Genomic DNA, 17834 nt, shown 5'->3' with positions numbered 1-17834 from the left:
TAACAGCACCTACAGGTTTGTTGTGAAGGTCCAATGAGATTCTATTTGTAAAGTACTTAGCAGGGTGCCTGGAATGGAGTAGGCACTAAGTATACAATTGTTCCCTTCCCATCACTGTTTTGTGCCTTTGTTACTCCCTCATTCAGTACATACAGAATGGGTATAGTAGACTCCCCCTCGTGGTGACAAGAGTGTGTTATACACGTGTGCATAAATGTTCTCCATTTTTCATTTCTGGGCTATCTTCCATCCAGTTCATCTTCAAATGCCATTGGGATTTCAAATGAGCCTATGTCCTAGACTTGTGGCATTCTTGGCTGTTAGACCTTTCTACTTGGATCGAGTGTTTGCTGACCAAGCTGAGTTTTAGGTTCTTTTGGCTCCAAGATGGTGAATGACCAACTAATTTAATTTCCTTAGGAAATGGTGATAGCTGGTGTCAATGTCTCTTCTTTTATCCAGTTCACATTTTTCGTCTCCAATGGCTTGTTGCTAATCAGTCATCTCAACTGCTTCTATCTTTTCATTTTGCTTCTTTCTACCAATTCTGTCTTCATTTTGACCTCTGACTTAACAAATTGGCAGTCTAACTGTTTTACACATGCAGCTAATTTGGATACAACTTCACACTAGCAACCAATAATTTACTGTCTATTAAACTATATCCAGCTTCATATCTTGAGGTGCTGTTTGGTGTTTGCCATGTCCTGTGCTTCCTGGTTCATTTCTTGAAGAAAGTATTCATGTTTTCACATCTGTTAAAAAAAAGAAAAAATTATGAAGAGGCTGGAATAGAGGACCTCTCACATCTCCTCCAACTGCAAAGCTATGATCCTCATATCTATGTGTAGGCACAAGGCTTCTGTGTGATCACCCCTGTGGTCTCTCTAGTTTCTTATTCTGAGCCATATTTGCTGACATATTTTTCTCCATCCTTTCCTATGCCCAACCTTGATGTCATAGAATGTTAAAGTATATGTTGATTTAATTGGGATGGTCATATTGAGTTTCTTATGGAATTTCTTTACTTTCTTGTCCTCTGTAACAGGTGTTGATGCATAAGTTTATCTTTCTCTTAAGTATTCCTGTAAATACTTACATGGGCACTGCAATACAAGATGACCAAACATCCCGTAAATCGACATTTTATTTTGCTCTGGATACATGAGAAAACCAACATTGTCAATTCCTTGTTTTTTTCTTTTTTTTCAAGGAGTAGCAATGAACTATTATTTAGCTGCAACTTCCTCCTGATTTCATTTATAATGAGAATGGGAAGATGGCTACAATTAAGTTCTTCTAATAGTTTATTTTGTCACTGGACAAGAATTTAGAGTATTAACAGCCGAATGAACATTTATGGACCACCTCATATAGTGATTCTTAGCACCTTCTTACCCCTTTCCCACTACACTGCCATTATTATGGTATTAGTAGAAAGAGCTACTCAGAACTGATGGAATTTTACATTTTTCTTGGTTTAATGCATTACTGTGAGTAAAGAATCTATCACCAAATGGTCAGCATACTGGGGACAAGCATCTTTGTTCATCACTAGGCTGGTTCTTGGGGAACAGATGAGTTTGCTTAGAACAGTGTCTGGCATACAGTAAGCACATAATAAATGATTGTTGGCTTACTATTATAGAGCAGTTTCAAGGAGCACAGCCCTTGACGGAAGAGAAGAAAGCTGACTTTGCATTGAAAGGAATACTTGCCCTGGTTACTGAGAAGCAAGCTACAAAGAGGACCCCATGAGGATAGGAAGGACAATAAGGCTTTATAGAGCCAGTGGCATGGATGGCCTTGGCTACATGTTTTCTCCTCATTTACCACTACCATTGCATTTATTCCATGGATTCTGTGTGCATACAAATACAAAGTATATCCTAGGCTTAAGGGAAAATGTTTTTCAGTTATCATTTTTTCCATGCCATTTTCTTAAATGCTGTTGCTTTGGTTTTGTCTACCGGTGATGTGAAGCACACTGGCAGGGGCTCATGACCTGTGGTTTTTGGAGTATAACCCCACAGAACCATCCCCTAGAGCTTAGGAATATTAGCTCCTCTCTGGGCACCCAAGAAGGACGAGTGCTTATTTGGGTAAACCAGAAAGAAGGCTACAAAGAAATAATCTTTAAATTCGACATGAAAGAGAAAAAGGCCACAACTTGTACTATTTATAGCTACTTTTAAAGAAAGTCTGGTAAAGTTGAGGTTATTTTACAAGGAGAACCGATTGCCTGATTCTAGAGAAAAATGGGTTAACTGTTGGAGAGTTTCTTTACTTATTAACAAATTACACAAGGCCTATTTTAATGTTTCATTTATGTCCAGTATCCACAAGAGAGCTCAGCAAACAAGTGAAAAAATAGTTAGACATAATGGTTACAACGATGTAAATGTGAACAACAGCGACCACAAGAGAATAAAAATGGAATGTGGTAAAATTACACATATTGAGCTTGGCCCCCAAGAAGAGACAGAAGAAGACGCTTCTCTCTGCTTCTCTGTCGAGGTGGGGGGCCACGGGTGTAGAATACTGCATGCGACATCAGATTTTCCGAATGCGTTGATTGGCTTTGCTGAGCCTTTTTTGTTACAAGGGATGACTCTCCTCAACAACCTGCCTAGCCCCTTTTCAATGGCCTCCGGCAGGATCCACCTAGAGGTCAGAGGCAGAGTGCTCCACTTTGGGGTGACCCTCATTGTCAGGTTTCTCCTCTTGGACGCTCCCGCCCCGCCCTCTCTCCACTGGCCTGGTGTCCCTGGGTAGATAGTAAGAATTAAGAATAAGAGAACTGCTTTGGAGGAGCTCATAGGCCCCAGTCTTGGCGCTCTGCTGAGGCCACTGCCGTGATCTCTGCAATAACGATGATAAGCTTGCAAAGCACTTTACATGATGCGTTATCTCATTTGGAAGATTGCAGAAAATGGGAGAGGTGCCACCAGCCTGGGGCAGAGCACACGGATCCCTCTGTACCAGGCAAGCTGTGGAACCAGGGAGGTCAAGAGGCCCTGGGGCATTCAGGCAAGGGGAGGTCCTCTAGGGCTCTCTGATGCCTCCTGTCCTAAAGATGACCCTCAGTACCCACAGGCGCTCTCCATAGAGTCCTAGCTCTGGGTCTGAGGATGGGCAGGGGTCTGTTAGTTGGGACTGAGTCTGGCAAAGTACGGAGCAGCTGGGCTAGAAGAAGACGAAGAAGAAGGAGGAGAAGGAGAAGATGAGAGTGAGTTCCTTATTGCTAGAGATTTTCAGTTATGGAGGGGGTTGGGATCTGAACCAGTGGGGAGAATGCAATCATGGATCAATCATCATCTATAGAAGAAACAGGAGACCATATTTGGGAACGAGGGAACAGGCTTAGTTCAGAGACTGGCTGGGCTCCATCCAGGTCAAATCAAAAGAGCAGGGGTGGGGTCCCTCACGGAGCTCTGCTTTACCATCTCCTCTGATCAATATCCATGGTTTGGAGCTCAAAAAATGAGCAGGTTATCCTGGGGCTGGGCCCAGTGTTCCCACCTGCCTGGTAAGTAGGACAAAGAGACCAGGTTATAGATGGTGTCTGGACTGCATGGAGAACCAGCAAGCTATCTGACTTGGTTTTCATTGAGTTCATAGAATCAAAGGGGCTTCTGAGTTCAAAGAAATGTCAGATGCAAGAATCCCCTTTATAACATTCCAGACAAGAAAAGGCAGGAGTGTCCAACCCCTTGTTAAGGACTTCTAGAGATGGGAAGCTCACTAACTCTCTTTGGAGATCTTTATTAAGGAAGGGTAGCTAGGTGACGCCACAGTGCATAGAGCTCCAGGTATGGAGTTAGGAACACTGATCTTCCTGAGTTCAAATCCAACCTCAGACACTTACTGGTTGTGTGACCCTAGGCAAGTCACTTCACTATGTTTGCCTCAGTTTCCTCAATAGTAAAATGAGCTGGAGAGCAAAATGGCAAACTACTCCAGTATTTTTGCCAAGAAAACCCCGAATGGGGTCATGGAGAGTCAGACACAACTGAAATGATTGAACAATAACAATTATTAACGAAGAATTCTTCCTCTGGTTGGGGTGGTTTGAGTAGTCAGGTAAGCAGGTAGCATTTATTACTACATGCCAGACACTATATCCTGTGAGCTTGGGACACAAGCAGAAAGACAGTCCCTGCCCTAAAGGAATTTACATTCTGATGGGGAGATAACACAGAAAAGGGTCAGGCAGACATCACTTCTTAGCTAGACTTCTGGCTCCCTTATGGATTTCTCATCTTCTTTTCTTACAGTCAGAGCTGTCAAATAATAAAATAAACTTACTTTACAACACAAGTGTCAAACTCCAGCCGGAAGGAAGAATCCCCGTGGGACACGTATTGACTTAGTTTTAAAATGTAATATTATTTCTGTTTTATTGTTTTTACTTATTTTGTGAAATGTCCCCAGTGACATTTTCATCTGGCTTGGGTAGAACCTGGGAGTGTTGTAGGCCATATGTGGCCCCACAGGCCTGGCATTTGATACCTCTGGCTCAGAAGGGAGGAAATGAATTTCCCATTATCAGAGGTTTTTAAGCAGAGGATACATGACCCCCGTCAGGGATCTGATGGAAGAGACTTCGGTGCTGGGTGAGACCCTGGCTTGAGCACTGACAGCGGAACCTTCTAGATCCAGTCACTGCTCCCTGCTCTGGACCTACCCAATGGACGTTGTCTGTCTGTCCCAGAGGAGGAACATAAATCTTGTGACACGTCCAAGTCCCTCATTCACATTTTACATTTCGGCGAGTTTCCCAAGTTCCCTGGCAGCAGAGCCTCTGCTCCATGGTCATTGTTTGTTTCCAATACTACAGGATTCCCCAGACGCCATCCTTCGTGGCTTCCGCCTCTGCCCCCCTCACTGAGGCAGTCACATCTCCTTCTTTTAGCTGCTATAAACCCACCAACGAACTTGGGATCAGGGGACTGAGAACAGGGAGGGCCTTTAGGGACTATCTAGTAGTTGAAACCTCTCATTTTACTTCCAATCAAGCACCTGCTTTAGCATCTTCTTCTGCCTCATGGCCAAGACCTCCCAGGACCATCCATTTGTCTAGTACTGACCATCTCTCATCTGTCCCATCTCAGCTCCAGTGACTTCTTGCTTCAGTCCTTCTATCAAATGTGTACTTTCCTAATGGACAGTTTTTCCCAGGCCACCTTCCTTTTGATCTCAGGCCTTCCATCTCCTCTGTATCATTTCCTACTTAATTGCTAGCCTTTGGAGGGAAAAGGAGTCGTGAAATGGGGACTCCCATCTGACTGGGTGCCTTCTATCTCATGTTGAATTTGTCTCCAGTCTCTTCTCCAACCTCTTCTGAAGAGGAGTGGCCCCTTCTACTCAGTGATGGACATTCTTTTCGCCATTTCTCCGAATGCAATTCCTTATTTCCACCCAGAGTTCTAACCAGACGTCACTCATCCCTTCCACTGTGTCCTCTGGTACAACAAATTTCCCTTCACTCTAAATCTTCTCCCACTCCTTCCATCTTCTAGCTCTTATTGAAACCCGACTCGCCCTGATGACATAGCATCCCCTGGCCACCCTTTCTAGTACTGGCTGCATCTTCATTCATCCCCCTAGGCTCACTGGGCGAGGTGGGGGAGTTGGAATACTTCCTGCTCCTGATCACTTCCAGGTTCTCCCTCTACCTCCCTCACTAAGTAACCTCTTCTCCAAGGCTCATGCAATTCACCTCATCAATATCCTGGCAACTTTTGTCTATAGACCGCCAGGTCTCTCCCTTTCCTTTCTCAATGAGTTCTCCACCTGGTTTACAGTACTTGTACAGTGCCTTCACTCTTACACATATGCTGCTGAATGAAGGTGGAGAAAACTATGCAACCATGGAAAAACTACAGATTTACATTACCCAGCCTCCACTGGGCCCTCACTGCTGCTAGGCAATCCTACGACATCTCCCTACCCCACACTCACTCTCCCATACTCCACAACACCTCTTCTAAACCTTTTCGTCCTTCCTCAAACCTCCCATGACACCCTTCTGCCCACCTCTCAGCAAAGAACCTTCCTCATATGTTACAGAACAAACTGAGGCTATTGTGAGTTCATTCTTCTCCCTTCTTCCTCATCTCCTATCAAGCAGATGTCTTCTGTCATTACCTCCTTTACCCCTGTCTCCTTACCAAGGCTAGACCTTCTACCTATATAGTCAATCCCATTCCCTCCTATCTCCTCCAACAGATAACTTCTACCATCCCCACTCTGTCCATTATCTTCAATCTCTCCCTACTGTGTGCAAACGTCCATCCTCACAAAGTCCTCCCTTGATCCTTCCATCCCCACACTCTATCATCCTCTATCTCTTCTATCTTTTGTGGCTAAGCTCCTTGAAAAGGCTGTCTACAACAGGCGCCTCCACCTTCTCGCCACTCTCCCTCACCCTTTACAATCCAGCTTCTGATCTCTTCACTCTGCTGCTCTCTCCAAAGTTACCGATGATCTCTTAGCTGTCAAGTCCAATGCTGTATCTCAGTCCTTATTCTTTTTTATTTCTATGCAGCCTCTGAAACTGCTGATCATCTTCTTTTTACTCTCTTCTCCCTAGGCTTTAGGGACACCGTTCTCTCTTGGTCCTCCTGTCCTTCTGACCGATCCTCCTCCATATCACACCCTCTGACCATAGGTGTCCCTTAGGGTTCTGTCCTGGGCCCCCTTCTCTGTTACTGTATTTGGTGATCTTAACACCTCCCATGAATTAAATTATCTCTGTGTTGATGATTCTTAAATTTACCTCTCCTCCCCTAACCTCTGTGTTGATCTCTAGTCTTGCATCTCCAATGGTCTTTCTGACATCTCACATTGGAATGTCTCAACATCCAAAATGGAACTCATTATCTTTCCCCCTAAGCCCTCTCCCCTCCCCTCCCAACTTCTCTGTTACTATTGAGGGCACCACCATTCTCCCAGTCCTTCAGGTTCACAAAGTAGGAGTCATTCTGGACTTCTCACTATCTCTTAACCCTACCCTTCCACCACCATGTCTAAGCTGCTGCCAAGGCCTGTTGAGTTCACCTTTGCAGCATCTCTCAAATATGCCACCCTCTTCTCTCCTGTGACATTGCCCCAACTCTGGGGCAGACCCTGATCATCTCAAACCTGGACCAGCAATGGGCTGCTTTTGGGTCTGCCTGCCTCAAAGCTCTCCTCATGCCACCCTATTTTCCACACAGCTGTAGAAATGATATTCTTAAAGGACAGGTCTGATAATGTCACCCCCATACTCAATAGTATCTCCAGTGGCTTTGTCTCCCGGATCAAATACAAAATCCTTTGCTCGCTTTTGTTCAAAGCCCTTTGTAACCCAACCCTGCCCTCCTCCCCCACCCCTACCTTTCATCTTATGTCTTACTACCCACCATGTACTCTTTGATCTAGGGACACTGGTCCCCTTAGTGTTCCACAAACAAGACACTCCCTTTCTGGACTCTGGGCATTTTTCTCTGGCTGTCCCCCATGCCTGGAATGCCCTGCCTCCTTATCTCTGGCTCCTGGCTTCCCTTGGGTCCCAGCTAAAATCCTTTCTCACCTCCTCTTTATTCGAGTGCCTTAAATTTAATGGTTTCTTTTTCCTATTTAGCCTGTATATAGCTTGTTTGTATTTATTTGTTTGTTGTCTCTGCTATTAGACTATGAACCATTTGGGGCAGGAACTGTTTTTTGTCTCTTGTATCCCCAGAATTTAACACATCTGGTGCTTAATAAATGTTTAGTGACTGAGTGGGAGTCTAAAAAAGTGAGGAAATTGGAACCTCAGGTCCCTACCAGCTCAAGCCATCACTTATGATGTTGGGGTCCCCTGTTATTAATGTAGAACATGAGGATGATGAATAGTTGAAGCTCTAAGGTCTCTGCCAGGTGTCCTTTCCTGTGTGACACTGGGCATGTCATATTTCTTCTCTGAGCCTCCCTGTCCTCATCTCTAAAATGGGAGTAGAAATATTTACACAGGATTGTTGTTAAGAAAGCTCTTTGTAAACATTAAAGCCTTACAGAAGTAAGTTGTTATTAAAATGAAGCCCTCCTCAGCTCTGTCAGTCTATGGTTCCAGAACATCGTTGGTGCCTCAATGGGCCGTGCACAAAGGCAAGGACAGTGCCTAGGCAGGGTACCCAACTGGGAGACTTGAGACTTCGTCTTTCCTTTTCCACCTGCCAGCATGGGTGGGTTGGCAGCAGCTAGAGATACTGAAACTCCCGGAAGTTACAGAGCGAGAAATTTGGGTTCCAAAAACATACTAGCCAGGAGAGCTGTCCAGAGTGGAACAGGCTGCCCCAGAAGGGAGCGAGTCCACTATTGTTGGCAAAGGCTGGTTGACCACCTCTTGTATGGAGCAGGTTCTTGTCCAGTTCTGAGTTGGGCTAGATGCCTCTGAGGTCCCTGCCAGAGCTGAGTTTCTGGGATTTTGGCATGAAGAACACTACAGGGCCAGTCCCTGGGGATTTGGTGGACAAAGTTCAAAACAAGCATTTTGTGGGCAGTGCCGGTCTGCTCTGCATCCTTTGATTGGTTCCCTCTCAGCCCTGGCTAGACAAATTAGGGGATGGTTAGGACAAATGAGGCGCTGCATGGTGGCCTCATGGTCAGCCAGGACTCTGTTTGCTGAGCCATCCATGACATGACAATTATCAAGGGACACAGGTTCTTGGGAGGAGCAAGAATCATCTTTTCGTTTAAATCATTCCTGATTGAGATTCCCTTTACAAGATCCCCACTATGTGGGGTTAACCATCTTTTGCTTGAAGACCTCAAAGGGGTAGGGTTGGGAGGCAGGGAAGGGAGATTTCCTACCTTCCAAAGTCACCTGTTCCATGATTGGAAAATTTTCCTAGGAAGTTTTTCCTGACATCAACCAGAAATCTGCCACTTGTCTCAACTGGTTCTGCCCTCTGGGACCAAACCGAGTAAGTTTAATTGCTCTTCCACATGATTGCCCCTTCAACTACTTGAAGACAGTTCTCCTGCCTCCTGAGTCCCCTCTTCTTCAGGCTTGACAGCTGTCATTCATTCCTTCAGTCCTCACATGGCATACCTCGACCTTCCAGCTGTGGGCTTATCATAATGTATCCTTCCCTTAGAATACCAGGTCCCAGAAAAAGTGTGCAGCAACACATCATGCCACTGGATGGGGAGGTGGCCTTCTCTAAATAGGGCTGGACCTTGATTTAAAATGGATGTTCTTTGGAAAGAGGGGTGACTGCTCCAAAGCCTTCAGATCTGGCCAAACTCTTAGAATGTAGAAGGTGTGGTGGTGTTTCCAGTCCTCAGAGTAGCTGAGGTACAGGTCTGGAGAACAGCTCAGAGGAAGATAATGATATGATTTAATTAAACTGGAATTAAGAGACGGTCCTTCTGAGGGGGGCTGCTTCTGCCCCATCCTTAGTGGGCAGAGGAGAGGCAAGAACAATTTATACTATAATATCAATATTATAAAAATGAACAATTTTGTGGACTTTTAAAAACAGATGAAGAATGAAATGAGCAGAACCAAGAGAACAATTTATATAACATCACTATAAAAACAAACAACTTTGAAAGCTATAAGAATTATGATGAATACAATGACTGTTCATGATTCCAGAGGACCAAGGATGAAACATACTATTCGTTACAGAGATGGAACAGAATTAGTGTAGAATGAGACATATATGTATTTTTGTACACAACCATTGAAGGATTCTGTTTTGCTTCACTACCCATATTTGTTATCAAGAATTTGTTTTTTTCTTTTTCCAGTGGGGAGGGGGAGTAGGAGAGACAATAGATTTGTTAATTAAAAAATAATAGAGAAGTGTGTGTGGGTGCTAAATATTGTACGCACTTTCAGATGAAGTCACATTATTGTTAGCTTTACTTAATTGTTTTGTTACAAGACACCCTCTTAAGTGGGTGTAATCTATAAATGTTTGTAATGTAAATGCCAGTGGCTCCCTATCACTTTCAAGATCAAATGTAAAATCCTCCACAACTTGAAGCCCCGCCCCTCTCTTTCCCCGGCTTCTCACACCTCACACCTCATTCTCTGCTACTCCTCTAGGGCCCAGTGAAAATGTCCCTGCAGCTTTTCTTTGAACCAAAGCTGGCTCTCTTGGCTTGGCATCCCCAGTGCCTGGAATACTCTTTCTCCACCTGCAGGGATCTGTCAAGAACTAACTAAAATTCTGCCTCCCCCAACCTCCCTATATTCTAGTGCCTTCTGTGTGTCGATATTTCCAATTTATCCGGTATATCATTTGTACATAGTTGTTTGGTTATCCCCTCCATTAGATTGTGTACTCCTTGAAAGCAGGGAATGTCTTTTGACTTTTTTTTTTTTTTGGTATCCCTGAGCTTAATACAATGCCCGGCATATAACAGGTGCTTAATAAATATTTATTGATTGAAATCAGTGCAACTTTTTTTTTGAAAGAGCAAGTGTCCCAATCCCTTCCTCTGCTTGCAGCTGAGAGGCCTGTATAGCTTAGTAGCAAGGTAGTTCCCAACTGGGTCCAGGAACGGTAATCAATCTCCAACCTATTATAGGAGTGCTTGTGGGTCTTACATCTTTAGGGTTATTGTTAATAATTATACTCTCAAATATAGAAATTGATAATAGATTTGCATATTTTCCTCAGGCTTAACCTGTTTTCATCCTAAGGTGAGAAACTTGCCAGTTTTCATGAAATCTCTCCCTTTCTATGAAGCAAAATTGTGCTTATTTTGGGGGGTTCAGTCAACCAATCACCCTATTGCCTATTTCCTAGAAGATTCCAAGTTGCTGGCTGGGGAGACTGGAGGCCAGCTATACCCCAAAATCTGTTCCTGGGGGGTACAGTAGCTTTAACAGATGAGTGGAGAGTTAAAGGAGGGAAACAACTTTTTGGTTGATGGATGGCAGCACTTTCCAATGCTACCCAGTGGTGTTAGGCCTTGGCATGCTCCCAGGACTAATCCACCTCTAGATGAGTTTCTGGGGTGCCTCCTGGATTAATGTGGAAAGCAAGAAGGCCGCTCCCCAGTAAAGTGTCATTTTATATATACGTAACCAGGTGAATCTCTTGAAGAAATGTAAGACTACACACAAGCATATTCAGTAATATCAGAGTTGGAAGGGTCCTCAGAGACCCCCTAATTCAACCCATACCTGAGATAAGTGGCCACCTCACCTTCTGTGAAGAGGGTTCCCTACCTCCTGAGGCAGCCCATTCCAGGTGTGGGCAGTTCTCATTGTTGGGATATTTCTCCTGGAATCAAACCTAAATCTGCCTTTCCTCCCCACCTTGCTAGTTCTTCCCTGCAGGCCCAAGCAAAAAAAGTCACCTTTAGATGGTGACTATTCCAATGCTTGAAAACAGCTCTTATATAAGGCCCTGCTTTCTGCTCCCCAGCCAAGCCTTCTCTTATTCATGACTCACACAAACACTGGTTATGAGTTTAGGAATGCACACCCTGCCCCTCTTGGAGGATCCCCCTTTTGTCAGTGGGGTAGGTGTGGGTGGGACCTGGGATACTCAGCTGATAGAAGGAGCTAGTGCTCCCATCATGTGCTCTTTTATTTCTGCCTTAATAACAGTGATGATGATGATGGTGATGAAGACAGCTAACATTCAGAGAGTACCTACTACGTGCCAGGCGCTGCGCTGAGCGTTACAATTATTGCCTCTTTTCATCCTCATGACAACCCTGGGAGGTAGGTGCTGTTATCCCCATTTTACAAATGGAGAAATTGAGGCAAAGAGAGGTTAAGTGACTTGCCCAGAGGCATATAGCTGGCCAATATCTGAGGCTGGATAGGAATTCGGGCCTAATCCACTGCACTGCCTAGCTAAGGCCTAGCTGGCTCCGAGGTTTGGCTTGAAAGCAATCCTTCACATGGGCCCTTCCTCATCCCTCCAGTACCTGGTCTCTCCTCATCAAACTACTGGACATTTACTTTTCTGTGTATGCATCGGCCTCCCTCGGAAGGGACTGCTCATTTTTGTCTCTATATTCCCACGCTCAGTGTCATGTGCATAAGCAACATGCTATCTCAAGAATGAATGCATATCAGTGACCAGAACCTGTGCTTGGGGCCTCCTGCCTTAGCGCTGCGTTCTTGTAGATGTCGCCGGCGCGGCACCCCACCAGGACGGGAGGAATCGTGCCATGGCTTAGGCGGAGTAGGTGAAGTACATTTTAGTAGCGACTTTAGTGTAACTGCAAATTTATTTTATGTTTCTAATGTCACCGAAAAGGTACAATTTAGGAACGCCAAAGTCCCATTCTGCTACATTAAAAAACATAGTTCCATAAAAAAAACGCCCTCATTCAACTCCAAGTTTGGATAAATACAATACAGATGATGAAATGTTGGGGTTTTACATCATATCTAACGGTGACTTAGCATAGCAATGCTGCAAACCAGAAGCTTCCAGAAACATTCCACCTTCCAAGGGTCAATAGACAGAACAAAAACTCTGCTCGGAGGTCCCAGGCATGGACAACAACTCTTTACACTCTAATACAGAAGCAGTGATTGCATTAAGGATATTCTGGGAACACGAGGGAACTGACAGAACCAGGGAAGCTGAGATCCACACTGCAGCAGGCAGAGGGGGAGGAGTACCCAATGTGTCAGTCCAAACGAGAAGGGGCAGGCTGACCCCAGGAACCAGGCGATGATGGACAGACCTCTCAAGCTGAAGGGCAGAAGAGAATGATACTCGTATTTCTATGTTGTAAGCAAGTCACCTTGTGTCTTTTGGAAGTGGAAAACCCTTGGTCTGGGAAGGCAGGAAAAGGGTCAGCAGCGAAATGCTTCAAGTCCCTGTTCGTATTGCAACTGCCCTTCTTCTGGCCAGGTTTGAGGCTGGGAGTGGGGAGTAGGTTCTCTATCTATGTGGCCTGAGCAGGGGGCTGTGAACCCTTTGGAGGCTCGGAAGAAAGACTCCCATCTTGCTTCTGCCCATACCTGGCCTGGTGGCCGAGGGCAAGGACCCAGACTGCACGACCACTTATGTTTGGGGTTACGAATGAAGATCTGGTGAGGCCCGACAGGCAGCAGGAGCCTAAAGGTGGACAGTTTTCTTTGGAGTTGAGAATATTCGAATCAGGACCTTGACTATCATGAGTTACATAAAAACAGATGTGGAAAAGTATTCCAGGATTAAAAAAAAGTTTGAATCACAGTAGATGCTTAGATAGTGCATTCAATTCACTAAACCCTTAAGCCTGCTGATTAAATAAAAAAACATCCAAACTGTTTATCCGCAGGTTCAAACAATGAGTGTCTTCTGAGCTGAGCTGATTCAGGTAAAGAGCCGTTTTTGCTTATGTCGAGTGTCAGAAGCAACGCGTTTCAGATGCCAGGACCAACTTCTTTTACTTGCAAGTGGGAATTCACTGTTTGATTGATACTCAAATGTCGAGTGGAATGAAGTCAAGACTTCCTTGTCACACTGTGTGTACACTAAGGCTCTGTGTGCACGTTGTTTGCTGGTGACACAAACAAAGTACATCTGAACCCAGGGGCAAGCAGGTTCAGATGGGTGGTGGAGTGAAGGAAGAAAAGAAAAGTGAGGGGAGGGGGAAGGGAGGCTGGGACAACCATGTCCATCCATGGTGAAGACACTGAAGGCTTGGTGCCCTCACGTTCAGGAGGTCCGATGCCTGACACTGCCTGGATGGGCAGGTGCCAGGGGGATGGGTACAGGCTGCCTTCTCAGAGTGTTTAAATATTCACATCATGCACAGCTGTGGCAGGTTCACACACTGCAACATAATGGAAAATACTTTCTGCACTGAATCAGGAGCAGGGTCCAAAGCAGAGCTGGAAAATAAATATCTTGCATATATCTCAAACTCTATTCTTTAAACAAAACCTTACACCTCATCAAAGAAGTCAGAAGAAGGCCTGAGGGAAGTCCAGGGCCTTCATCTACAACACCGTTTCATCTCTGAGGCTGAGAACGGAACATCCCATGGAGATCTCCGGTGGACTGTTCTCTTGCCTCCTTAACTTAAGTGACAAAGTCAGAATTCAGACCTGGAGATGAAGTCAGATGCATGGGTTAGGGTTCGGTTAGAGGCCTGGCTCGATGAGACGTGTCAAATACAGCATCCTAAATGGCAAGAGGGAAGATGGCCTCGTCTGAGACTTCACAGGGCCTGGCTGGGGGGGAGGGGAGGGTCAGAAGCATCAGAATTCTACTAACAATCACTCACATATGAATGGGGCATTAATTCTAGGACAAATGCTGCAGGGGCTGGGTTGGGACAGTGTTCATGGTAGAACATTCTCCTTTGCTTGTGCAGCCATGGCTGAAAACATATACTCATGGATGGGAAACTTTATGTAGCTACGTTTATTATTCTTTCCAAGATTCTTGCAAGAGGCAGAGAGATGTGAGACACTGAGTGGAGTTGGGTAAAAGGGTGGGGCGGTTTGGAGAAGAGAAGCATTTCTCTTGACTTGCGGCCGCAAGCCTGGCAGGGAACGGCCAGTCTGACGGTCAGCTTCCTGTTACTCTTTTGCTTCCAGGAAAAGGGTTTCTTGAGGAAATAGCTTTACCTCCAGTAATGACTTGTTGGGATCCAGCTGGGTGACCTGAAATGAGAGAAAGCCCATGTTAAGAGGGTGACAGCACACAAGGTGACATTTCTATCACACTAAAGACTACTAATGTACTCTTCTGTGCCCTTACCTCCCTGTGAGCTAAAAGCTGTTATCTCTATTTTACAGAGGAGGAAACTGAGGCTTAGAGACGGGTAGTGATTTCTGGGATAAGGGGTGGCACAGGGTGTGCACTCAGCTGTGAGGGGAACAAAGCCAAAGTTTGAATCTGTGTGGCCCTTTTAAAAGATGCGTGTGCAGTAAGGCCCTTATAGATAAGGCTGGGTACCCCCTGGCAAGGTTTATTCTGGGGCTGTGTAACAGCTGGGTCTTCAGGGAATTTCTTATCAACACAGTATTTCCCCCATGAGAATTCTGTGCTCCTGCCCTGGCTGACTCAACTCTCCCCATCAAAACCCAGAGCTCCCCAGCCCTCAAACTGAAGGAACTGACATATTCCACCTCTTCCCCTATCCAGGGAAATACAGGAACTCATATTGATGACCCCCAGGCCCAGCTCAAGGTCACCTGCTAGATACTGTTCTTGGTCTTGGCAGGCCCACAGCTGGTTTGGTCTACTACTGATGCTCACATGTTACACTGGGTGTGATCACTGCCTACTCTGGAGTGTGGATCCCTGACAGGTGCTCAACTGCCCATATCCCCTGCGCCAGCCATTCTCCTTTCCTGAACTGTGCTGGCCATGACTACGTCAAGAACCCACCTCTCCCATGGCATCTCTGTTTCTATAAAAATAGCACAGGGTCACCTTAGCTCTTCTGGCTGTTTGGTAACATCCTGTCCAAGACAGTTAGTTTGGTGGTCAGGTACCTTCTCAATCTGGAACCACCAGGCCTTTGCAGCCTTGTCTCATGTCGCCTCCTCCATGTGCTCTATGGTCCCCAGTCCCTGGACTTTCCTTATGCTGTGCTAAATACCTCTCCTTGCGAAGCCATGCCTTCTATGCCCTCTCTCCACTAAATTTCCACCCACCCTTTAAGCCATCTCTTCCCTCAGAACTCACCAAACACTTCAAACCTCTCTAATGAATTTGCCAAGTGTTTTTGTGTATCATAGTTAACTGAGTCTGTGTTGTCTTCAAAAGGGTAAACAACTTTTGCATAAAGTATGTGGGGAAGAGTCATGACTAATAAGGCTCAATGATAGTTTGGGGCCTGGCCATAGAGGGTCTTAAGTGCCAGGCCAAGGAGTCTGAACTTTATCCTGAGGACAAGAGAAGGTTTCTGAGCAGAGGCCTGGCATAATGGGCTTGACATATTAGGGGTACAGACAGGACCTGAGCTCTCATTGGTCCTAGAGGACACCACCCCCCAATGCAGGCTGACCCCTCTGCAACTCCTAGTCAGGTAGTTCTCTAGAGCACTGGGAGATTAAGTGCTTTGTCCAGAGTCACAGCTGTGTATCAGAATTGGAACTCGAACCCAGGTCCTCTTGACTCCAAGGCCATCTCTTTATTGACCATACCATGCTGCCTCTACTGCCAGGCCAAACAGGACTGGGGAATGGGGAGAGGGAAGACATACAGTAAGGGGACCTGTTTAAGACAAAACCAAGAGGCTAATAATAATACTGGCTCTTGGGTACCTACTGACCCAATTACTTCAGAATTCTCATCTGTCCAACTTTTTAAAAGGTTGTCAAATGCAAATGGTGTTGGGTTGGTTGTGTATTACAATAGAAGACAAGATGATGGGATCCATGAGACCCTAAAGAAACCAGAAGAAAGTTTTTGGCTGCTGGGTGGCCCACTAGTGAGGGATTAATACAAAGACAAGACTGTTGCAGGCCAATAAAATGGGAAGAGGCTGTGATCTGTTCAAGGTTTTTATCAGTGATTTGGAGGCGAGTATAAATAGCTGACTCATCAAATCTGCAGATGAAAGGCAGCTTGGAGTGACAGCTAACATGGCAGATGCAAGAGTCAGGATCCACAAAGAGGGGGCTACATTACAATGATGCCTCCAGTTGAGTAAGATGAAGTTTCTTCAACGCATTTGTTGAAGATGCCATCTCGTTTCTCTGAGAACTTCTTCTATCAGTGGAGATCACAAGGCATCCACGGCTTCTTGTCCTGTGAAAGCCTCATCTCTTCCACTGGGGAGCCTTCAGCCCCCTCCTGGCTCTGCTCCTGACCTTCTGTACTTCCACACCATGCTCTTGCTTTGGTGCCCCCTCCCTCCCTCCCCCGGCTTTTCAGCTTGGAGGGCAGGGCTGTCTTTCTGCTTATCTTTGTCTCTCTAGACTTGGCACAGTGCCTGGTACACAGTCAGTGCTTAATAAGTGCTCTCCTATGAGTCCTCCATCTAATATGCAGTAGTCTGGGTCCTTCCAGGGTGACAGGTCAGGCCTGCCTCCTTCTCTGGGCACACACTTCCTTGATGATATCCCTGACACTACTCCTTGCACACAAGTCACCATCAGAACCATGCTCTGGCCATTACTCATCTCTCCAATGACCAATGGACTGTTTGCAATGTGGAGTCTCTAGAGACTGTGGTGCTCTGAGCATCACCGGGAGAACATTTTTGTTCAGAAAAAAAAAATGAATTTTTGAATCAATGAGAAGTTTGGGAACACTGACAGCACCGTACAACGTCCTAAGCATAGCTTAGCTTGTCCTCTTCTTTCTGTTAAGTCACGGCCTGAGTAATGCAGTGTTTGTCTGAGACGTGCACACTGAGGGAGGAGCTCGACTCGAGGTCACAGTCTGGAACGTGGAGGCTTCTACCTGACGAGCTCCTGGAGGTCCTGGGGGCTTCACTCCATTTGCAAACAAGGACGCATGGGACATTGCACCGCGTGGAGCAAATTCCTCTCTCTTCTGGAACTTGTGCAGGACATCCTCCATGTCAGTAGTGAACGTTTTTGGGCAAGCAAACACCCTGCTGCTTTCTGTATTATTAATGTTTAGTAATCAGAGGGTCACTGAACAAAATTACCTTTGTAGATTCATTTGTCAAGGAATATTGTATCATCTTAAAATCTCTGTGAGAGAATCCCTGTTGGAGAAGAGACCTTAAGGCTGAATTTTGGTCCCTTGAGTCAAATACATTTTTGTAATTAACAAACCATAGGCATATTATGAGTCTGTAAGAAGAAATGACCAATGAAATGTTTCTTGGTGACTTGGGTACATGATGAAGCCAACTCTGCTAGATCCTTTATTCAGTTTTACAAAGAAAACCTATGAACTCTC

The 17834-nt window shown here is 45.4% G+C and overlaps 1 protein-coding gene across 2 annotated transcripts in view; it reads right to left on the bottom strand.

Annotated features, from left to right (window-relative positions):
* Positions 1-12212: 12212 nt before the first annotated feature.
* The window catches only part of LOC138164996 (FAS-associated factor 1), a 419323-nt gene continuing 413701 nt past the window's right edge, over positions 12213-17834 (bottom strand). For both annotated transcript variants that reach the window (XM_069093034.1, XM_069093033.1), the window contains exon 19: positions 12213-14611. In XM_069093034.1, the coding sequence (XP_068949135.1) occupies positions 14528-14611 (84 nt within the window). In that variant the 3' untranslated portion in view covers positions 12213-14527. The remainder of the gene's footprint in view (positions 14612-17834) is intronic.

The sequence above is a fragment of the Petaurus breviceps genome, unplaced genomic scaffold (genome assembly GCF_028583685.1).
Source record: "Petaurus breviceps papuanus isolate PSGF00001 unplaced genomic scaffold, PetGlider_PUasm1.0 207, whole genome shotgun sequence".
NCBI lineage: Eukaryota > Metazoa > Chordata > Mammalia > Diprotodontia > Petauridae > Petaurus > Petaurus breviceps.
Note: the sequence above shows the minus strand (reverse complement) of the source record. Positions and strands in the feature narration are given on the sequence as shown.